This window comes from Amblyomma maculatum, chromosome 1, assembly GCF_055883805.1.
Source record: "Amblyomma maculatum isolate TAMU_Amacu chromosome 1, ASM5588380v1, whole genome shotgun sequence".
Classification (NCBI taxonomy): domain Eukaryota; kingdom Metazoa; phylum Arthropoda; class Arachnida; order Ixodida; family Ixodidae; genus Amblyomma; species Amblyomma maculatum.
This window is the reverse complement of record NC_139344.1, coordinates 220,566,243-220,590,600: the sequence shown is the minus strand read 5'-3', so window position 1 is coordinate 220,590,600 and position 24,358 is coordinate 220,566,243. Positions and strand designations below refer to the sequence as shown.

The 24,358-nt window shown below is 43.2% G+C and overlaps 1 protein-coding gene across 3 annotated transcripts in view; it reads right to left on the bottom strand.

Annotated features, from left to right (window-relative positions):
- Pcif1 (Phosphorylated CTD-interacting factor 1) overlaps positions 1 to 24,358 on the bottom strand; it is a 145,330-nt gene that overhangs the window by 27,527 nt on the left and 93,445 nt on the right. For all 3 annotated transcript variants that reach the window (XM_084590331.1, XM_084590333.1, XM_084590332.1), the window contains exons 9-12: positions 20,388 to 20,563; positions 15,171 to 15,257; positions 9,396 to 9,580; positions 2,807 to 2,900 (exon numbers count right to left, since the gene is read on the bottom strand). In XM_084590331.1, the coding sequence (XP_084446457.1) occupies positions 2,807 to 2,900; positions 9,396 to 9,580; positions 15,171 to 15,257; positions 20,388 to 20,563 (542 nt within the window). The remainder of the gene's footprint in view (positions 1 to 2,806; positions 2,901 to 9,395; positions 9,581 to 15,170; positions 15,258 to 20,387; positions 20,564 to 24,358) is intronic.

The following is a 24,358-nucleotide window of genomic DNA, read 5'->3' as shown; positions in this document are numbered from 1 at the left end:
TAAATGGCTAGAATAGATGCGTTGCAACACGAACACGAAATAAGCAAACAGCAACACTTGAAATAGACGTCAGAGATGGCGTGCATCACGAACTAGCCGAAACACGCATCTGTGCTGCCCTCGAGATCGAAAAAAATGTTGCATGAAGCACTGCGGTCCTTCTAATCTACATAAAAATGGCGACACATGCTCCCCACTTCCACATCACCCCTCCATCGTCTACTTAGTTGACCGAGCGCAGCTCGGAGCTGCCAGCACAAAATTGTCATGGCGGGTCTGCCTGAAACCAAGCCAGAGAAAAACAAACACATTCTGGCAGCAACTGGAAGTGGGCGGTGCGACTCGAGAAAAAAACGAAAGGTTAGCTCTGCACTCAAGCGCCCGTGGGCAGCCCGCAGGCTACCAGACGCGGATAATCGAAGAAGCCCAGTCTCAATGCAGTCCTTCTGCATTGCGGGGTGTCATCTCAATTTATGACACCCCGCAATGCAGAAGGACTGCAGGTCAAAAAGGGAATGAATGCACCTACTGCACAAGCAGAAGCAAGTCTGGTTCTATGGGTAATGACAGTCGTGAGGATCGAGAGATGGAACCCACAAGAATAATGCGAGCGGAATGAGCATCTGCAAACGCACTTCCCAACAGCGCACCCTGTGCTTGGCAACACCGAAGTCACGGTGCACACTGCACCTGTAGCATTTTCAATGTGACCATAAGCTCTCTGCAGGCCACCTCAGTGATGACAAAGAGCGTACGTTACTGCTACTCTTGAGTGGCAAGGCAACGATGAACAAACAGCCCAGCCTATACAAACCAATCCATCTGAATGACTCCATTTAAATCCAAGATGGTGCCTGGTGCCTTTCATGGTCGCAAAGAATGAGTATATTGTGACAGCGATGCCTTCTCAAGTCTATATTATGCCAAAAAAACTACCTTTCTGTTGAAAAAAGAAAAAAAAAGTTCCACAGTCGTGCTGCCACCTATATTAGCCTAGAAAATAGAAAATTTTGGAGTCCACAGAGCCCTAAATATCAGCAGTGAGTATATGCTAGATGTTTCAGCAAACTTACCAAAATTCCTAAAAGCAGTGGGTTCACAATAGAAAAATAAAATCTGAACAACAAACCCTTTGCAGCAGCAGACACAATATGCTGCCAAAACCCACTAATAATGAAACTATTTAATTAAACTCCATTAATTAAATATTTAGTGGTCAAGCTGGGTGGTTAGTCCCAATGGCAAGTTCGATGCCGTGAAGAAGATGATGCAAATATCGGTTCTTGAAATGAAGGAAAGCTAGTTTTCTAAACCCCTGCAGTGCAAGGAAATCCGACACCTTTTCCCATAAGAAGCCAAAAGTGTCTGAGACGTGCAGGAAGCTCGATAAAAAAAGTGACGTTCGTTGGTGGCATGTTCAAGAGGCAATGGCGCAAAATTCCAACTGTTTGCTCTACTGCGATGTGTCATGCCCTTTATAACACTGTTGGCAGTGACTCGCCTTTTCCTTGCACCAACCTGCGAGGCAAAAAAATGCACACAAAGTGGCGCAGTACACCTGCAGTTTAAACTTAGCACTGCAGCCACTGCACACATCATTACTGGACATCGTTTATGTGCAGAGCTTCCTGTGCATCTCGTGTGCTCAGCTTCGGTTGTGTGTGGAAGAAAAAAAAAAAAAGAAAAAAAAAAGTGATTTCGTTGCACTGCCCTATGAGTTTTTCTTCGTTTAAAAATCTGATATGACATCGTCTTGTTCATGGTTTTGAATCCCCCACTAGAACTAACCACCTAACTGTGATCATTAAAAAGTTAATAGGTTTTAGTTAATGTTGGTTAATGTAGTTTTAAATGTTGGGAAAGGGTGAGGGTCACCGAAGAAGGGGTAGGCAGCGAACGCGATGGCTAGATGGCATCCTCGAAGCGCTGCAGATGAAGTTATGTGATGTTAGGAAGATAGTGAGAGACCGGAAAGCATGGCGTGATATGGTCCATAGGATCATGAAGAGTCGGACACAACGACTGAACTGAACCGAGTTAATTATGGAGATAATTTGAGGAATTTTGCAGCATACTGTGTCCACTGCAGCAGAGGGTTTTTTAATGCAAATACTACTTTTGTTTCTATTTTGAGCCCACTAGTTTCAGAAATTTTTTTTAAGTGTTCGCTGTAACACCTGGTACTTTGCTCGTACAGGGTGCGTTACGGTTCCTGAACTATGTCCGAAATCTCGCGCCATGTCCAAATTACTACAGTCTCAAAAATCAGTCAATTCTAGTCTTATGCTTCTTGAACCAATGACTCAAGGCACTCCTTCCCCCAAATAACAAGGGCAATCAAACAACTCCAGTACTCCCGCAAATTTGTCTCTGTTCCTTTTTCCATGCACATACGCTTTGACAGTAACAGCTGCAGATGGAACTTTTTTTGGGCTGAATGGCAGTAGTACTACAAGTTATAACCAGCAATTCCCACATCCCCTTCCTCGCTAGTGAGAATCTCCCTCTTCTACAGCACCTCCTCTTCCCCCCCCCATAAAGGAAGCCTGGGACAATATTTCGTTCTCCCCTTTTTTTTTTCTTGCTTTGTGGCAGGTGCTTATGTGCCCCACCTGTCATAATGTGTTGGCAATAAAGTTAAATACATGACATGAATTGAGAAAACTGTAAGCTGGCATGAAGTCTACATAACACTTCCTTGCCATTTGAGATGCCAAGAGACCATTCAGCAACAAAGACAGCCCATCCACCTTTCTGACAGCTTAGCGGAAAAGAGCCATTTGCAACGAGCATACAAGTCACAAACCTCCAAGTGATCCACGGTAGCCTCCATAAGTTCTTCTGAAAAAGGAGGGTTGACCTCAAATGAGCCAGCAATGGGGAAAAACTTCAAGATGGATCTGAAAGCAAACCACAGCAAACAAAACCAAAAATCTATGTTGGTTTCACTTTGAGGTGTATTTATTTGCAACAATTTAATGTGGCCATTAAACAAGCTTTTGGCTTTTGAGTACAACCTTGACCCTTGCTCAAAAAAAAAAAAAAAAAAAAAAAAAAAAAGGGACGAGTCAACAACGTTTTACTATTCATGGCAAAGCAAGAAATCTCAAAATTACACGGAGCAAACAGAAAACTGATAGAATACTTGAACTTTTACTAATTTCGTGACAGACTGTTGGCAGCTGGCTCAGTTAGCAGAAGAGTCCAGCACTATTAGTAAAAAAGAAAACAAATAGCCATGGTCACTATTGATCATGATGCAACCTATAGCCAGCACACCATTCCATTACTGAATTTAAAACTCGATGTACACAGAATACATTGTTATTACACAGCAGAGGGTTCATACTGCAAACCACACTACATATCCACACTGCTCTTATGATATAACCCTACACAGGTTAAATGATATCACAGCAGACTTGCTTCGTCTTATCAGAGTCAAAAATGCTCTAAAAGATACATGAGCATGCTAGGTATGTTCATATACATGTTACATGGACGCAATGAATAAAACAGTCTCTCAGAAACAGTATAGTTACAAATAGAAAATTTATTCCCTACAAATGAAGCGAGGTGAAGACAGAGAACATAAGACAAGTTCAAGTTGTGTTATCTTACTTGAAGAAGGCATTGCTGGTCTAGCTATCTATTTTTTTTCTCACACTACCCTACAGAAGTTGCTACTTGTGTGTGCTATTATCCAATTTTTTGCTTCCCACCTTGATGGTATGTAAATTTTAAGAGAACATATGCACTGGAAAAGGGTAATTTTCTTTAAAAATTGAGTTTTGTTGTTCCGAATGTTCAGGTGACCCAGACAAATTCTCTTTCATGTATATCTACATATATATATATATAAAATAGACAGCAATGGTAGCAAAGTTATATAAAAACTCGGTTAACCCCTTGGTGGACTTGAATAAGCCAGGCTCGACATAATCCAACTGCCATTTTTGGCTCATTACGAGTCCAGTTCATGCTTTCTGGCATTCTGATTATGGTTTAAAATGAACAGAGCTTGTCTAAAGCATTTTTTCGGATCGTCGAGAGATGGCAGCATAGATACAAGGCCAGACTGCTTTTGCTTGGCCTGAACGTAGGAACTTGTCCCTACACAAATGAACATGGCGCAGTGCGAGAGCGGCGATGCGACTGATTTGAGTGATACTGAAGACTACAATTTGTTTTGTTCCTCAAGTGACAATGACAATGTGCAAGCACCTTGCTAGCAGTGAAAACAGAAGCTGAAGATAAAAAAAAAGCAGGAAGCAACACAGTGCTGTGTGATATGCAGCTTGTAGTACAAGAAAACGCACACCTGGTGCAAGAAAGCACTGCATGCAATTCCGAGCTTTGAGTACTGGCACACTTGTGAAAGCCTTGAGTAAGAAGATTGGAGTGATTTTGTGAGTCTGACAGTTTGAACTGGCCGCAGTTGCTACATGATTGTTGAGAATTTATGAAGTTGTGTTTGTCAAGTGAATTGTAAATATGAACCGGCAAAAGCATGAACAGCACGGCACCATCAAATTTTGTTTGAAACTTAGCAAAACCGCTACTGAAGTTGAAAAAGGCTTATGGAGAACATTCACTATGCGGGCACAAGTGTTCAGATGGCACAAAGGCTTTTCAGCAAGCCGAGAAGAAGTGGATAACGAAGCTCCTGCGTCCTGGGTCAACTGTCAACCTCAAGAACAGATGACAAAGTAGAAAGAGTGAAGTCTCTTGTAATGACAGATAGCCGAATCATGATGAGAATGAGTTGAATTTGAATGCTTTTACCATCTATCAAATCTTAACACAGGATTTGGGTATTCGGAAAGTATGCGTGAAGATGGTTCCAAAGAACCCCACGAATGAGCAGAACAATAACAGAAAAGATGTGTGCCTTGATTTTTTAGAGTACCTAAAAAAAAAGCCATAATTCTTCAGTCACGTTATAACAGGTGACGAATCGCGGATTTTTGAAAACAATCCCAAGACAAAATGACAAAGTCGGGAGTGGCACACCACACTCTCTCTCCGCCCAAGAAAAGTGAGAATGAGCAAATCGAAAACTAAATAGATGCTTTTTTTTTTCTTCTTTAACAGTCGGCGATTGTTGACGAGGGATTTGTGCTTCCAGGACATACTCTCAATTATAGTGAAGTTCTTGAAAGACTCAAGAAACAAGTTGCAGGTGTGCGAACAGGCATTGCACAGACATGGATGCTTCACCACAACAATGCACACTGTGACATGGCAATGTCCAATTAGTTTTTGGCAAGAAATAGTATTCCTGTGAGTCCTCACTTCCTATTCACCAGATCTCAGTCCCTGTGATTTCTTTTTATTCCCCCGGCTCGAAACCCACTTAACATCACTTTGGTACTCCGGATGATATCTAGAGGAGTGTCACAGATGAGCTGAAACGCATTCCAGCAGAAGCCTTCCAGAACTGTTAGAAGATTGGAAGCAACATCTCCGTCACTGTGTAAATGCAGAAGGGTACTATTTTGAAGCGATAACCTTGATGTAAAAAAGGATAAAATTCGTGGTTACAAAAAAATTTGTCTCATTATTTTTCTAACACCACCTCGTAGAAGAAAAACAATTCTCGGCTGTTTTTTATGCCTTATACCAACCAAAATATGCTTAGAGGCTGAGGACTGCACGTTCAGCTAAGGCCCTCTATGAAGGCCAGAAAAGGAGCTCGAATTGATTTGGTCATTGAATAATTCACACACTGACCCCATTCCTGACAACCTCAATCCCTTACCCAAATTCCCCACCACTCCACCTACATTCCAGGGGAGCTTAGGGGAGTTTCCCTAGAACCACGCTTTGGCTGTAAGTCACTGAGTAGTCCACCCTCCCATTTTCTTTTTGGGGCCCCTGGGCATTTTTGCCTTTGGGTGAAAACACAGACTTTGTCCCTTCGCGACCAAATCTTTTATCCTTTGATTGGAATGAGCCTGTTATATGCAAAAGATACAATCAAGGACCACCTTTGGTTTACATACTTTTTTTTTTCTGGTCCCACTATATATTGTATGTTAGCTGGATCTTTCAGTGCTACGCTGCCAGTCTTAGATGCTGCACTTTGGATGCCACTGTCTTAATCTCCTCCAATGATGTTGCACTAAAGACCGCAATAGGTGGTAATTCATTCTGAATGTGTGGAAGTATCTTGACATCTGAACCACAGGTAGCACTACAGGAGAACGAGGTTGGTGTTTAACATGTGAATTTTCACTATAATGCCCACTTTTTCTGCTCCGCTGATAGGTGGCTTGGATGAAGTCGTGTCATAGTGTAGCCTACATATGCACGGCAAGGTTGTGCCCTGGTTAGCCTCCATGCTAACCCAAGCTTGTTCAGGCTGTCTGACACAGAGTATCGCTGTGCTCAAGAAAGCTTCAAGGAAGAGAGTACAAGCTTGGGCAAAGCTTTCCAGTGAAACCGACAAAGAACGGCGACAACGACTTGAAGCTTAGAACGTGAAAGGTTGTGCGAAGCATTCCCTAGTGCTACCGCACAATATTTTGCGCTTAGCTATGCTAAACCACCAATAAATTTTTTTTTTATTATGTGCATGCTTCAAAATATGTTAGCTATGAACAGGCACAGTGTTTGGAACTGTTTTTTTTATATATTATATTTTTGAAAACAGTAGGAAGAAATACATATACATGACTAATTTCACTACAATATGCCCAATACAGCAAAACCCCTTTATAGTAAAGTCACCGAGACCAGCAGGGTCTTTACTATATCAGTGGTCGGTGATGACACGGTCCTGAAGATGCCGTCTGGTAGTTAAATAAGCGCTTACTGAACACATCTTGCTGCTTAATGAAAAAAAAAAAAAAAAAAACTGAAATACCTTCCATCTCCCTTTTATCATCTCTTTGTGCAATTTTTTCATTATAAGATTTCTTTACGTCTTGTGGAAGTACCTCTTAAGCATGAGGACAACGTGATTACGAATGCAATCAAGTTAAATTGCATGTGAAAGTTTCTTTCCTTTAAAAGGCAATAAATGATAAATGCGCGTGGCACTCAAGTGCTGTAAGACCACGCTCGCTGCATCTCCACTTTCTGCTTCTGCTGCCTCATGCTTTGTGCTGCACATTGCAGTGAATGTTCACTCATTTCTTTCCCTTCCCTATTTCTTGCTCCACTTTTACTCTACTTTCTGAACGAACCATGCCACCTCCTTGCTATGTTTGCAGACAGCTTTATCTTCTTTTTTCCCTACGCGCTTTCCCTCACAGCTCCAAGGTCTCTGTAAAGTAGGCTTCTCCTGACTGCTGCTAAGCCTAATGGTAAAGCCACCTAAATGAACAAGGCGTTATTTTTCTGTTTTCAAATAAAAAAAAATCTTTGCCTCGCGATTCTAGGTAGTGCGCGGGTGGAGATATCATATCGTGGGAGTCGTTGCCGCGGCCAGGAGCACTTTACTATAATCGATTTTTACCAAAAACGTCTTTACTATAAAGGGGGGAAAATGTACAGTTGTCTATGGAAGATGAACTGGGACTTACGTTTGACTTTAATATATCAGAGTTTTTATTATATCCGAGTTTACTATAGCGGGGTTCTACTGTAATAAAAATTTTGCTTTTAAAATCACTGCCTCCCCTTAAATTGACGCAAATGATTTTCTGCTGTGACCCTCTTTCAATTTTAAAGTTGCATGATGCTCGATCCTGTATTAGGCAAAAATTTCCTTGTGTTAAACTAAACATTTTACTATACAGAGGCAACATGGTATAGGCACTATTGACTCTCTGCTTTACCCGCACAAAGGGGAGGTGGAGAAGGCCATGCAACCCACTTTTTAAGACGAAAGCCTTTAATGGCTCATGCTGCCATGGACAAAATGTGTCCCTCCTTTGCGTCGGCTGATTGACTGAGGCGGGATGACGTCATAGAGGTCTCGACCAATCACAGAGCACCACCACAGTATGCGCGAATGCGTGCCTTATTAGGCCATATGCCAATCAATGATCAGTTACTAATCAATGACTAGTTATCAATAACTAATTAGGGCTTAATTAATAATTACCTACAAAATGACTAGTCAAAATGATTTACTACACAATAAATTAATTGATTTATTACTAATTAGTGCCAGTTGCGTAGCAGGATGCGGCACTCAGGCTTTCGCCTTGCACCACTTTAGTCGCTAAAGTCCCTCGTAATTATTTAACAGGTGTGGTCAAGGGTGTTGACGAAATTCCCCCCCCCCCCCTTCCCCCCAAAGCCTGGGGGCGAGGGTACTTATTGGATTTTCTGGACAATAGGATTGTCACGCACGCAAACGCCATGTTGTGTGTTATGATTATCTGTATGGGCATATGGATAAGGTCTATAACAAGATTACAGTTAAATGTATACAATGCCACAATGGAACGAAGCACAAGGGTAGGCTTGAGATTACAGTAAAATCTCAGTGATACGAATTCAGCTCATATGAATTTTGGGATATGAATTTTTAAAATTCCCCGGCCGGAGTACACAGTTTCCCCGGCCGGAGTGCACTGTCTACAATGTGCGAAATTCCGAAAGTTCAGAACTCTCTCTTGCGCCGCTACAGATGATACGAACATACTAACTGCGACCGGAGCCTTGGACATTATACACTGCCCGCACATCATTCACTCCGCAGTCGTCAGCCATGCTGTACACACTGTGTGAGCAGCTCTCAGTGACGTGCGACCCAAATGTTGCTGCCGTCGAAATTGCCCGCAGAGCTCTAGACGCTGCGAGAAGTTTGCGGCCGCGCACGTCCTGCTAATCGCTGACGTTATGAAATAAGTCGCGCTATGCACCGCAAGCATACTGCAGCAGTGCACAAGGTGGGCATGCATAACCCGCGCATATTTTGAACTCGATGATTGCTAGTCATGCTGTATGCACAGGAAGCAGTTTGTGGCTGTGTGCGTTCTGCAAACCCGCTAACATTTGTGGCAGCCAGTCGCGCTATGCACCATGAGCAGTTGGTGATGGCACGCACAACCCACTCATATCTCCGACTCCGCAGTCTCTAATCATGCTATATGCATAGCGGCTGCCCGCGTTCTGGAAGTCACTGACATCATTATCTTCAGTCGTGCTGTATGCACCACGAGAAGTTCGCAATGTGTACGGCCCACACATCGCTAACGTTGCGATCGTTTGTCATGCCTTATGTGTTGCAATGTGTCACGTTGTGGTGATGCAGCCTTAAACAGATATGCTTGAATTCCTTTCCTAAATTTCTGCATACAGATTCTTTTTTTTTTTTTCGTTTTGATGACACAAATTTTTTTCACAACCCCGTGAGATTCATATCGCAGAGGTCCTACAATATTAAACTATTCACATCTGCTACAACTAGGAAAAAAGAAAGGGTTGGTCTCACACACCCTCTTGATCCAAAAAAGCTGTCCGTGTCAGGAAATGCTGAACAGTACTGCCTGAAGTAGCAGTTCAAAGGTGATGCAAAACACTCAAAAGTCACACCAAAATGCTTATGCAAGCACTCCATGACTAATACAGGCAGAGAATTCTGAGTCCCATGACCTTCGTTTGAGGACAGGCCTAGATATGTCTGAAAAGAAAGAAAAAAAAAAAAAATGAGACAAAACTCATTAATCTTTCCCCCCCCCTGTTACATCATAAATCCAGACAATTTGAACCCCATGCACAATCTCAGTAAATGCCCATGCGAATATATGGGATCGAACTGAATAGCCACTGAGGTTTTGCACCAGTTACCATAAAAAGTCACGTATAATACAAGGTTGTTTTCTTTTGCCAATTTTATCATGTCAGATTTACGCCTTGTATACATGAGGATCTGAACAAATTGCAGCCTAAATTCACAGTTCCGTCCTGTTTATTATTCAGCACCATTAACATCAGGCTTTCAGTGAGAGGAGGAGCTATCTAGCGGTGGCATCAGCTGACTGCTTTAATGGTTTCAGTGGGTGCTTGCGTGCTGTGCAAGACACAAACAGCCACGAGTGCGAAACATGATGGGCTGGCAGCTTGTGTGCTGCCTTCCTGTGTCTGAGCTAGAAGCGGCCTACTGATTTCAGAATAAACCGGGCAGCCATGTGGGTTCCGCACTTGCCGGGGCCAATGTGAGCTGCTCTTCTCCTCACTGTGCGTGAAAAGCTCCAATCAAGCGTGTTGGTGTGAGAAGGGGAGCGAACCAGCCCAAACACATGAAGATGTGTGGCACTATTAGACGCCAGGTGCAGGGTGGCATTGATGCAAAAGCGCAAGCGCGTACGCCTCACAGAGTAACCACGAAATTTGGTGCAAATAAATGCTTTTGCTGATCGCTCCTCGCTCGCCTTATAAGTGGATGAAAACATCTTTTTTTTTGTTTTGTTTTCGCAATCCCAAAATTATGTGTTGTATTATAGGGACCGGGCGCCCGTTGTATGGCGCCACCGTCGCCTCAGTGGAACAGCGCCGCCTGCGGCGGAGTGCCGAAACAGCGGAATGCCGAGGAAGCTGAGCGGCGCAGTCGTTTCCGTTCTGCGAGGCGTTTTTGAGCCTGTCCTTACCTGTCATTTTGTGGTGTGGCTTTGAGAGCTTTGAGCTGCTTTGAGAAATCACAAAGAGTATTTTTTGACCGGGAAATCTTGAAAAAGAAAAGGGCCGTTCTTGGCAGGGCGTGCGTTTTTTTTTTTTTGAAACTGCCCGGCGCATGGTATTTTTGTTATATACTCGAAAATGCCGCGCGCATGATTTCACCATGCGCTAGGAACACCTTCGTTAGGCACTTGTTAAGGAGACTTCGAAGCCGGGAATTGCGCCTGCACTGCGCGTCCATCTTATATTAGGTCTAGTCGAAACCTGCCTGAAGATCAAATGCCGCCGTGGCGCCGTAGTAGTGGTTTGTAATGGTCAGCGTTCATGTGAAATGAAAAAGATGCCGCACCTGTCTTTTTTCATAATAGCTAGGCTCAAACAATTCAGAGTAGAATGATAGCAAATGACATTCCAGTTTCAAACTTGCAACGAGAGCTGTAAAAGGAGAAAAATAAACAAGCAAGAGAAAAGTTGGATCCTATTTATGGTTGGAATAGCAAACACACATATACTTTCAGGACTTCCTGCACAATTACGCTACAATAGCTCACTGAACCCGGCCTTGAAACTATCAAACTTAATCATAATATAAGCCAAATGAGTAATACCACCTCAGCATCATTTTTACATATACGACAATGCTCTTGTTGAACACGCCGGAGCTGCTACATATAATTGACTTAGAAAATATTATACTATACATGCCTTTCTCCCGACATGCTGCGGAGGTTGTGAAAAGAAAAAAAAATTAAATTTCCTGCTAGCGTTCTCCCAGTGCAGGAAGATCAATGCGAGCCTTGAACATCTGAAGGCAATAGTCCAATACTGTTAAACTGTTAAATACAATTGAAAAAAAAACAAAACAAACAAACACACAGTGTGATGTGTTGTAAGATAAGGCACCGACAACTAAGAGAGCGTTCTATTGTTAAATGAATCCCTCTGACGGCTCGTTCGCTAAGGTGGTCTACTTTCTCAGCGTACCACGAACTTGCGGGGCCGACACCTAGCTGACCTCGATACCTAATGAGTGTGACGGGACACGACCATGTATGTAGTTTTCTATTTGCAAGTAAAGGAACCCGGATAACTGAAAGCCATTCCTTTTACAACTTTGTCACTGCAGCTTGCCGGACTGCTGCTAAATCTCTTTACATTGGCCATAGAAGCAATTTTTGAGAGAGGTAAAACGGTCTTGTCATACTACGCCACAATCAGGAAATCTCACGTTTACTAAAGCGCCGATGAGAAACACAAGTATTTAGGCGGGCCAGGAAATGGACGCTGCTGAGAAAATACGTAAAGCCGTGTCAGGTGCAACGTGAATGCGAAAAAAAGACTGCTACACGGACTTCGAAATTAAAAAAAAGAAAATAATACATATATGCTCGTTTCCACAAATTAAATTGTATTTTTTTTCTTGTTCGACTTTTATATGAAGCCGATAGCAAATTTTGTGACCATGTGGTATTGATTGAGCTGTGAAACGAGTGATTTTATTAGGCGAAATGGATATGCCACAAACAAATGTTAACAAATTCTAAGAGTATCAACGCAGAGCTCTCAGCGCATTTTCATTGGTTGACAAATGAAAAGAGGAAAAATGACAAGATCATGGTAATAGGAATTGTTCTTATCTCCTATCTGCTCTTTCTGTTAAGAGAAAAAAGTAAATTATCTTTGACTATGTCAGCGAAAGGATCTGCACAAACATTGTCTCTGCCCATCACTGAAGATTGTAACGCAGCCCGAACGACGATGGTGGAGCTGCCTTTTCTTTTTCCGTGCTGGGGTTTTCTTGTACACAGGCGGGGAAATGCTAGCGTTGTAACTTACGCTGTTGGGTTACTTCGATTTCCAACTGTCAATAAAGTGACTACAGATGAAGGAGTGCGGCTTCGACTCCAAGACTCTCGTGCCGTCACTCCTGGGGAACAGAAGGCACAGAGCATCTGGTAGCAAGCGGAATTTTAAAAATTCGGCACTTTCCATGACCACACAGTAACCAAATACATAGATTCATGCCTTTGCCTTTCAAAGAACCATGCTTAGGTCAACCGCCACTCATGCTTCTGTGAAAACCCGTAGAAATGAATCAACTTAAAAATGTCCGACGAGTTTGCGTAGCTGCCAGTGGAGCCAACAACGCATCACGTTTCGCCAGACTTCATTTCCCTGGACATATTCACACAATTAGTCCAACTTTCTGTTCTCTTGAGGATATATTCACGCACAACATCATCTAAACCTTAGGATTTCCAATTTCCACGCAAACCAACGACAAACAATACGCTCCAATGCGCCGAGAGGTGGCGCCACCCATTCAGCTGTCCGGTCCCCATATGCAGGTACGTATTATATGTGGGTTTCTATGGTAACTTATCCTGGTTCCTCAGGTGCACCCACGACGAGGTATGATTGTCACGGCAAGTAACCATCCAAATATCCCTCAGCATGAAACAGTAAAACCTCATTACTTTGGAAAATTGTATAGCTGCTGGGCTCGCATCAAACACATAAGTAAGTCTACGACATTAGAAATTCATTCGTTCAGAGGCCCAAGGACTGGTATCAGTTAATTAGGAAACATTCTTAAAACAGCGCAGTTTAAGGTACGACCTGTTTGATAAGTGATCGTCCAAACATTAGTCCTCAAGCTTGAACTGCACACATAGTACATTGTTGCCACGCAGCTCTGATGTGTGCCCAATGGCAAAAGTGTTGACTTCCAGCAAGTGCCTGTCAGCAGACAATGAGTGATTTTCGGAGCTTCACTACTAGCCCACAGTGGCAGCGGCCATTGGGTATCTTTCTTCAAAGTTGCCTTACTGCTCTCGCACAAATACACGGCTCCCTCGTTTCTGTTACAGGATATTTCCGTTCTACCAGTGCACTAAAACTCTGCACTCATCATGTGTGACAGCACACATGAAGACACTACAATGCTTTGCATGAGAGAGATTCAACTGCTGATGCTACTCCTATATGTGCCTCGTCTTGCTCGGAGTATGATGGTGGTAACGAGACTGGAACTATGAATTTGGGCCGAACATTGCTTGGATACATGTATAATAAGTGGTAGAAATTTGACATGCTGAAATCTGTAAGAAAAAAGAAAGTGTGTTTTCACTGTATTTAGGGTATGGTGACACAGGCTAGACAGTTAGTTTAGAACAAATGGCTGGAAGGTGCTGGCGTTTGTCATTAACTTGCAGCACACACTTTATTTATTTATTTATTTATTAGTGATACTATCAGTCCGGTCAGGACCAAGATAGGAGCGATACAGGGTACATATTACAAAGGCGGAACACGACAAACAAAACACCAGCACCATCCAGTCGGTGCCAAGTTTTAACATATCAAAAATGGAACTGACCTCTAAGCAACAAATAAAAATGCGCAAAAATATCGCTGCAACGAAACAGAAAACAATGTGAAAACACCATGCCCAACACAAATCCAAGGCGCATTATATCAGGCACTATACGAACAATCACGAACTCCGGCAGAGAACACATCCACATCCGATGCGAGCACCACATTCTCTGGCAGTCTGTTCCATTCTCTCGCTGTGGACAGGAAGAAGGAATGCTTGTAGCAGTGCTTAGGACTGGAGGCCATCCAAAGTGGCTTTATTCGCTGCAAACGCCACTGCCACACTGGAGCCGAAGGACTAACATCCGATTTCTGAAGCAAATCACACAAAACACCTTCTGGAATCAGTACAGTGGAGAGCTGGGACAGTTGGTAATATTGGTAAAGACTGAAACCAGCGAAAGGACCTGTTCCTCTGTTTTGTTCTCTCTGTCTGCATCCTTCCGCTGGTCTCAATCTTTACCTCCTGGAATGGATGAGTCTGTGCAACCGAAGCTGGGAAAACTCAAGAAGCGTCACTTTTTAGCTTAGCACAGAGCACATCCTGGTCTACAAGTAGGACAGTACGCTAGAGCATAAGAAATTGCCAACTGCTTTTGTCACCATGTGTTTGCTCAATCGGACAAATAGCTATGACGCATCCATGGCAGTGTATTCTGATGACGAGCGTACAGCTATAAGTGTGCTGGGTGACAACTACTGCTCTATTTACTTCAGAAAAGAGTGTATCTTGTGGACTACATCCGTATGCATGCAGGTCATAATGGAGGATAGCATGTTAAAGCAGGATTGAACTGTCCAATGCGCATGCTGAGTGCTTTGGACAAAGAAGCCTATGAAGTTTATGCTGCATGTCTGGAGCTGCCACCAGTGCCAAGCTACAGGACAAGACAGAACTGTGGAAAAATATTGTTGCTGTGCAGTCTTTATGTCAAAAGCAGGCTGCCCTCATTCAGCTTTGCACCAATGAAATACGCTGTAACACAAATGGCTTTTCACAAATTTTCCTTTTTATCATTTGACAGTTTAAACATTTTTTTTAGGTCTACAATCTTTTCAAGTCTGAAGTCCAAATTAACGAGATTTTACGGTGATACACGCATCATATACACTGAACATTGTCACAATGAATACCAAATCAGCAACGTAACAAAATAAACACTGATTATCCTTAGAAGCCATGACAAGTGCTTACTCACACTAGTACATTAACATACCTGGTACCTCTTCAGCATACACCAAACACGTGGAAGGAAGTTCTCAAATTTTCGGTCATCTGTACAGTTCCACTTGTAAAGTTGTTCCTAAAAGAAAAAAAAAAAAAAGAAATTACAACTCGCAACTGTTGTGCATACTGTAAGGACAAGCCTGACAGTAGCACACTAAAAAGATGGCGTGTTCTACAGACTCTCTCCTTTGATAACGCAGAAAGCTCTAGGCTTTGTTGCTGTCGCAGCTCTGTACTACTACATGACTTATTCGAAACTCGTGCTAATTATTCTAACAATATTTGAAAAGTTTTTAACATATTTGATTCCTTTGAATAATCGCATGTGAGAATATTTTATTTGCTATTTGAAATTTTTTTAATATTCACACATTCGTACTGAACAGCTGATCATGAGAATGTAAAGTGGCGGTTCGCTGAAGACCTGTGGCTTGATCAACAATTTTTCTGAGCTAACAGAAACTCACCCGCTCACACAAGAAACTAGGCTTTGAACAACACAGGCCGCAAGAGACACACTCCACCGCCACGGCTATGATCCCACCACCACTCCCCTGACGCACTCCACAATGAGAACACGTAAGTGCTCCCATTCGGGAGCACTTCCCTCTCGCATGGCAACGCATCACTGCGGTAGGAAATCTGCACATGCAAAGTGCCATGCACCCGCATAAATATATTATCTAGTATACGGATGCGGCTGTCCCAACTGTGGATGACACTTGCCTTGTAGGCACCACAGCCTCGTTTGACTAAATTATTGGTGCGCAAAGCCGCCACCACCACACTGCTACTGCTTTCTGGTCCAGAGTATGCAAGCTGAACTGCAAGCGGTCTTTGATTATCTCGATGTAGCTCTGACACACGACAGGGGCCTACCAAGCATGTGCCAATGTAGATTACAGCCGCCATCTCACATCCGGCATTCACCACAAACTGCTATATGTATAACAACTATGCAACAATGGTCACATCTTAATGCTCCAATGGGTCCCCGCGCATCTTGGTATCGCAGGCAATAAGAAGGTTCATTATTTAGCACAACCAAGTCAACTACCTCTGCCAGCAAGGACCACTTCCTATTACAGTAGAACCCTGCTAATAGTAAACTCGAGTATAGTAAAGTGAAACTGAAGTCTCAGCTCATCTTCCATAGACAACTGCACATTTTTCCCCCTTTATAGTAACACGTTTTTGGTAAAAAATCTGTTATAGTAAAGTGCGCATGACTGCAGCGACGACTCCTACAATATGATATCACTGCCCGCGCACTACCTAGAATCGCAAGGCAAAGGTGGTTTGTATTTGAAGACAGAAAAACCTCATAGTGTGTTCATTCAAGTGGCTTTACCATTAGGCTTAGCAGCAATCAGGAGAAGCCTACTTTACGGTGGCTTTAGAGCCGTGAGGGAAAGCACGCAGCGCGCAGGAAAAAAAACAATAAAGCTTGTCTACAAACACGGAAATGAGGCAGCGTGGTTGGTTTAGAATTTAAAGGAGAGTAAAAGTGCTGCAAAAAATAGGGAGGGGGAAGAAGCAGGCAACATTCACAGCACTGTGCAGCACAAAGCATGAGGCAGAGGAGGCAAAAAGTGGAGGTGCAGCGAGTGCGGTCATACGGCACTTAACTGCCACGCACATTTATCATTTATTGCCTTTTAAAAGACATAAACAGCAAAAAGTGACATCATATTCATGCAATGCTTTGGTTTTCACATGAAATCGAACTTGGTTGCATGCGTAGCCACGTTGTCACCATGCTTAAAAGGTACTTCTAGAAGATTAAAAAAATTTTATAACAAAAAATTGCACGAAGAGATGATAAAAAAAAAAAAAAGAGATGGAAGGTTGTTTTTTTTTTTATTAAGCAACAAGACGTGTTCAGTAAGTGCCTATTTAACTACCAGGAAGCGTCTTCAGAACCCTGTCATCACCAACAACTGATACAGTAAAGACCCTGATATAGTAAATATTTTTGATAGTCCCAGTGACTTTACTATAAAGGGGTTCTACTATACACACAAATGATATGCCGCCAAGCTCATCAAGAAAAGGCCAACCCTGTATGGAGCAAGAAATGACTCGTTCACACCGCTCCTCATACTTTGCAGTCACAGCAAACCCCTTTTTCTTCCCAAGATCCCTTGCCACGAATTCTTGTGCAAGCAGACCGTCATGTTTCATAAAATCCAGATGAGGATGCAGCTGACTCCATATCTGCTCTACCGCTTTCATCACGGTGGGGCGCCGCCAGATATTCTGGCCATTTTCACTACCTGCGACACCAGGGCCAACCTGGACCACCTCCTTTGGGATTGCCTCAGATACAAGGTTCCTCGGCAATGCATTCTCAACACTGTGCTGCTGGGACCTCAGCCAACCTCCCTCCTGGCTTGGCCCTTGCCTGGAGCTTGCCGTGTTCCCCAAGGAAGCCGAGGCATGAAGTTCACCTAGAACCCGACAGGGCTGCCCATCTGCGACCGGCTCTGCGACGTTCACCGTGCTGCCAGCGGGACACCGGTGTCATGAACTGTAGGCCACGCTCCCCAATCCCTTAACAACCCTGCTCCTTCCATCGCCACCACACATTCCCTCCACCGCAGCGAAGCATTTGTAGATGCAAAACTGTGGAATAAGCATGCTTTCAATCAATCAACCTCTTAACAGCTCAGTTCAATCACTTCCATCGTAGAGGCGACTCAGATTTACAGCCTTGGACACGTGCTGGCAGCGATAATTCTGTGAAATCAGGTAATGAGGCAAGAGTTAGGCTTGCTTGAGGGTGGCCTTCGCTCTCTTGTACTGTTACATGGCACATTCTTTAATGCGGCGAAGTCAACTTACCTAGCCAAAACATAGCAGCCGCCCTCACGTTGGGTGTAAGACTTGTTCTGCTGCTAAACGCTTTGCAGAAGCCTGCTGAAACTTAATGTTAATGAGCGATTACTATCATACAGTAAAGGTTCTCCGATTAGACCAACGCTCAGAAATCCCGATAATCAAAATTGCCACCATGGTCCTGGCCAATTTCTATGCAAGACTAAGCTCGCTAATTCAAATGGGCCCTCAAAGAGAGGCCACGCACAAGTAAGATTGGTGTGGCAAGAGATTTCAAAACAACCTCGTTCAAAACCTCGGTTCAGTACTGCACAGTCACTCGGGCACCTTTGCGTGCACACAACAGCAGAAGTGACAACTGCCCCACTTCCAAAAAAGTTTCTATTTTCCTCTTTACAGCTTTGCACCAGCCCACAGTGAATGCAGCATAACCAGCCAGCCCCAGCCAGCCCGCATCAGCCAGCCAGCATCAGCCAGCCAGCCAGCATTAGCCAGCCAGCCAGCCGAACCTAACCAAGCTAAGCATTGCTTTGTAGCTTACTGCCGCATCGGCAGTGTTTGTTTTCCTCCATCAGATTTTATTGCGAAAACAATACTACTTGCACTTTCAAGCCTTTGCCGTACCGTGGCTGTGCCACCATTGACCTTTCGCGTGACCTCTGTGTGACGTCACGCCGAAGAGCTGGGCGACCATCTCGCGCCGTCTGCGAGCAGTGGCGGTGCCACCACCAGCGGCCTAACTCCCGCGCTGTCCGCTAGGAGCGCAACAGGTGTTGTGACGTCACGCCGAAGAGCTGGGCGACCATCTCACGCCGTCTGCGAGTAGTGACGGTGCCTCCGCCGGTGGTTTAACATCTGCTTCGACGATGCCACCTACCGCTAGGGAAGCTCGTCGCAATGAGCGTAAGAGACAGCAGCGAGCTACAGAGACGGAGGAACAGCGTATCCATGTCGTATCCAGAGTGAATCATTGTATAACCACCACAGTCTAACCATAACAAGCATATCCATAAGCACCACCACCAGCCGAACATTAGCTGAACCTGGGCATAGCCATGGGTATCGCTTTCGCAATTTACCGGGCTTAACCAAGCTAAGCCTCTGCCAATTTTTTTTTCTTGCTGCTATGATGCCATTTGCTTCACTTGCAGCCATGCAGGGTAGCAAAACTGCACATTCGTCACATGCCGTTAAATGTTAGTTTGGTGAAGGCTTCTTGCACAGGTGTGACACAGTAGCAGCACAGCTCCATTGCTTCAAAAAGCATTGATGGACACATGAATAGTAGTCGTTGCCATGCTGTTCTCATCTCAAAATCAGGCAACCAACGTCGGGTCCCACTAAATAAATTTACTGTGACTAAAGCAGTTCGTGACGGTTTTTTCTTTTTTTTTTTTTTGAGGATCATTCAATAACTCAAACTTTCAAATAATTTGAACCATTTCTTTCAGGTCCTTTGAAGTTCAAAATAATGAGCTTTTACTATAGTGCAGTGGTAACAGGTTTAGATATCCTACGATAAACACCAGCCAGTTTAAAACCATCATCTGCTGCAGCTTCAATGCAAAGTTGGTTAGTTGGTTTGTGGGGTTTAACGTCCCAAAGCGACTCAGGCTATGAGAGACGCCATAGTGGAGGACTCCGGAAATTTCGACCTCCTGGGGTTTTTTAACGTGCACTGACATCGCACAGCACACCGACGCCACTCCGTTTCGTCTCCATCGAAACGCAGCTGCCGAGGCCATCATTCGATCCCACTTCCTTGGGTACAGTAGTCGAGCGTCTTAACTGCTGCGCCACCCCGGTGGGGTTTCAATGCAAAGGTTGTTAGGCCTGGCAACACCTAGTGAGCCAAGAGCTGTAAGCACACCAGCGTGCAGCACTTTGCTGCAAGAAGCGTGCCAACGCGGCGAAAGCAATGCATTCTTTCTTCCAGAGTTATAGGCGAACATTTCTACTAGTATTTTTATAAATTGGATTATTGATACATCAAACTAATCCCCAACCCCCTTCGAGTTCAATATATCTATGTTTTCTTACATCACTGACGCATGAAAAATATACCCAAATGTACAAACGACCTAATACATGTTGGTGTAAGCTGCTGGGTGTCATATGAAAGCGACGTGCTATGCTACAGTTCCGAGGCATGCAAACATGAACACGCATTTAATTCTCCAACTGTGAGCAATGCTGTTAAAGCTTCATGAGGGCATACTTTACTCTTCAAGTCTGTCTTGAAATGCAGTCACTAATAAAAAAAAAAAAAAGCACTACTTTTCCCTGTTTTGTTACACTGAAGACACTGAAATGGACAAAAAGCAGCAGAGAAACAGCCCCGAGCTCGGCTGAAATGCTGCCTGCTCACCAGCTTTTGAAAGTAAGGTGTGTTGATGCGCACAACTTCGCCTTTGTAGCGCAGCATGGTGCTATCTTTGTCTGTGAGCACATCCACAGCTGGTAACCGAGGTGATGAGATGGCAAACTGAACCGGATAGCAAAACACTTTCTTCGGGTTTGTCACGTGCAATGGGCTGGTGATCTCTGCATGGGACACAGATGCAACAGTTTAGAAAATATTTCAAGCACATCTTGCCACTGAAATGCTGTCATCTCAATAAATAGCACACTTACAATGTTCAAAAAAAAAAAAAAAAAGAACCATAAACTGAGAGAATGAAATAATCAACCATTGGTACTGATTTGGGCAAGTTGATTAGACATAAATGATTCACAATACTAACCAGTAAACACGACAACACTAAGTTTACAGCAGCACAAGCACACTACTTCAGCGATGGCGAATGATAACGGACTTCGGACTTAAAAATGCGGAACCACCACACTATGAACCAACCAATCAGTCAATGCAGATGTGTAGCTGTGATAAAGCCCACGCATGATAATGCAGACTGTAGAAAGTGACATGGGCCAATATTAAATTAATGCACTTCTTACCGCAGCTACATCTAGGTTACGGGGCATGTCACGGTGGATGGTTTCACATTACTTCAAAACATATGCTTAGATCATACATACTCTTTTTTTTTTTTTTTCTCTCTCCAAGTTTTGAGGAGGTGTAGCTCAACCTGGCTACAATAAAATTAACAGGGCGCATGACAAATTTCGCACAAATTAAATCAGCCCTAAAACACTGTAAGATTGAACTACACCATCCAAATACATCATTTTTTTGTAAAAAAAAAAGTTGGTCAGCTATCTCTGCTTCTATTATTTTTTTTTTTTTTCCCCATTGCAATGTTGTGGTCGTGGACATCGATAAACTACGGATCACATAACGTGAGTCAAACACATTTAGTGCAGATGGTGGTGTTACAAGATACGGATTGATTACGGTTCCGGCTTGCAAGGAAATGGAATGCGCCTTGTCCCAAGGCAGCCAGCCCATCGTCATCACCACCAAGCAAAGATAGCCTTCATGTGTGTGCGAATGGGTGGGCCAGTAGGAGCGCACAGCAATTCTAGTAATTTTTAGTGAAACAAAAACACCGTGAACCTGCCGAAGTGCACAGATTGGTGGCAATATGCTTATTTTATTGTCAAATAAATTTTTAAATTTTGATTAGTGAAGCTTTGATTAGTGAAAATTTTGTTAACTTGAAACAACCCCAAAAATGGTTCACTATGGTGAGAAACTTCCATTACTTTCTATGCCAAGCTGATGGGGAATTGGAAACATTTCAATGAAATGGTGTTAGTTGTAGCTGGGTTCGGCAGTACTTGTTTGTACATGTGTAATATTTCTGTCCTTTTCCTTTTTTTTTTTTCTCATTTATATAGGCCTTTAAGAAAGTTTATCATGCACTGTTTAGCTAGTTGTGACGCTTTTTTGAAATGACAAAATATATAACACCAACACAAGCAAAGTCTGCAAGACAAACACATACTCTGGGATTTTAAGGCACAATTGACCGGTGTTAATCCTAAAACCCTCTCATCGAGGTGGTCCACCGCTCTGCACAGCTCCAGCTTCACCGACCAACTCTGGGCCATTCAGCAGGACCTCGAGGCGGCAAAGAGACAAGATTGCGACGTTCCCACAAGGGCAACCTAGGCGCGGTCATGTTAAACCCTACCGGACACTAAATAAAGTTATTACTCACTCATTTGAAGGGCCTTCATTTGACAACTTTGATGGGAACGGTGCTAGGGTTTGTCTGGTTTATTATGTTTTTTCACTACTCCGGCCTTTGCCACAAGTGGGTGCCTAGCAATATTTATTAACAAACCAATCACAACACAGCCATATGTGCTGGTCAATGCGCTCTGAAATCAAAATACAAAAGCCTGACTCAAAACAATCTAATAGCGGAAAACAGTGAACCTTACAATTTTTTAGGTAGTTTTTTTTTTTTTTTTGCAGCCAAGAGGTTTTTGTTTAAATTGATAGAATTTTCGAACAGTGATATAATGACTTTTCTTTTTTTTTTTTTTGACAACACCAAGTCCAAAAAATGGGTCTGCAACTGTACTGACAAAACTTTGAAGTCCAAAATCGGAGAGTATATCTTCAACAGACAAAACAAGAAGTGAAATAAGCCACCATTCTAAGCAAACAGCTTTTGTGCCGCTCTTCTGTGCAGCACAAATCTTGCCACTCAGCTATTTTTTTCTTCTTAAGCTACGTATGACCTTTAGGTATGCAAACAGCGTCATCAATACAGAGATACATGAACTGTCCAACATGATGACGCGGGTATGTTTCCCTTAGTGAAACAGCAGAATGGGACAAGACCCCAAGGAGAAGAAAGCACGCGACTCAGTGCTTTGTCTCGTCCATTCTACCTCCCTTAGCCTCCTCATCCTATTGCACTCTTTCAACGAGAAAAATGTCTGACCACCTTGCTCACCAACTGGCGTTGTGGAGGTGCAATACCTGTAGCGCAGAGGCTCTGAAACTTTTTTGCCTCAAGGAACCCCTCCCCCCCATCACAATCTGGCGATATGGCTTGTACATGGACTTCTGGTTTTTTTCTCACTTTTAGTTCTTCTGTAAGCATTTGTTCTTTTCTATGAGTTTGACAATCAGTTTTTCGTTATACATCCGCTGCTCAATAATGCTCACACCACAAAGTAAAGAGAACGCACAAGACGAACATCCCACTTCATTCACGCCCTATGGCAAGGCTTGACTGGCTAAGTTGTGCACCTATGTGACGGCCCGTCCGGCTTTCATTGGTCATCTGCTGCTTTAGTGCTCAGGCAGCAGCGTGGCATAGGCATTTTTTTTTTTACATCGACAGTTTTTTTTTTTTTTTTTTTTTTATGAACATGTACCCTCAGTATAATGTACTCATACTTTTCAAGAACCCCTATTTTATACCATAAACTTCACTGCATCAAGGCTTCAATGGAGCAAATGATATCACTATCCCTGAAACCTTCCTGCACTGACTTATTTTGCCTGCAAGCGTTCGTGAGGATAACACAGGCGATTTTAAAAGAAACACAAAGCAAAACAAGCGGTAAGCGTAGTACAATAAAGCTTCGGTAAATCTAAATTGTGCACCCCAAATATCGCTTCTGTCCAGAAGCACCAAGCAGCTTCCCACAATGCCTTGAATTTATATAATATCCTAATACATATTTTGACCAAATTGCAGACAAAGTTAAAATTCGATTTAACGAAGTAGAGAGCAGCTACTAATTATGCAGTTAAATAGGAAAATTTGTTAAATTTAGTGAGGCATTTCTCAGTCACTTAATTTGGTACATTTGATTATATGGTGTAGCTGCATCCAGAAAGCTACCGTGGCATCATATTGGCAAAGCGTAATTACGCCGAAAATAAAATTGTGGCCGACAAAAACGACCGACACCCCTTGTGCAAATGAAAAGCAACAAATTACTCAACAAGACGAGCCCCACGGGACTGAAAAATTAATCTCCCAGAAAAGAAGTTAGTGATATTGGCTTGAATGCGCTATGTAGGCAACAACCACGTGGATTACTCTTAGGTTTGAAATGCGTCCAGCATGCCTTGCATCCCCTCTTGTGTCCCGACAAACTGGTGCGGAGGGCACTAACCACCTCACTCATAATCTGGTGAATTCAATTCAAAATTATAAATCTCATTTTGCATGGCGTAGTTTGGTAAAACAAGGGACGATGTTCTGTGATGTTGCCGTTGGCTCACAATAAAAAACTATTGGGCATTCTCTATAAAACAGACCAAAAATGAACACTCTACACCTTCATTAAAAAAAAAATAATAATCCAATAAATAGTGCGACATCAAGAAACTGGTTTCATTATTTTGAGCCAGTCAAGACCCCATGGGCATCTGAGTAGGATGTCTTCGTTAAATCGGAAGTTTGG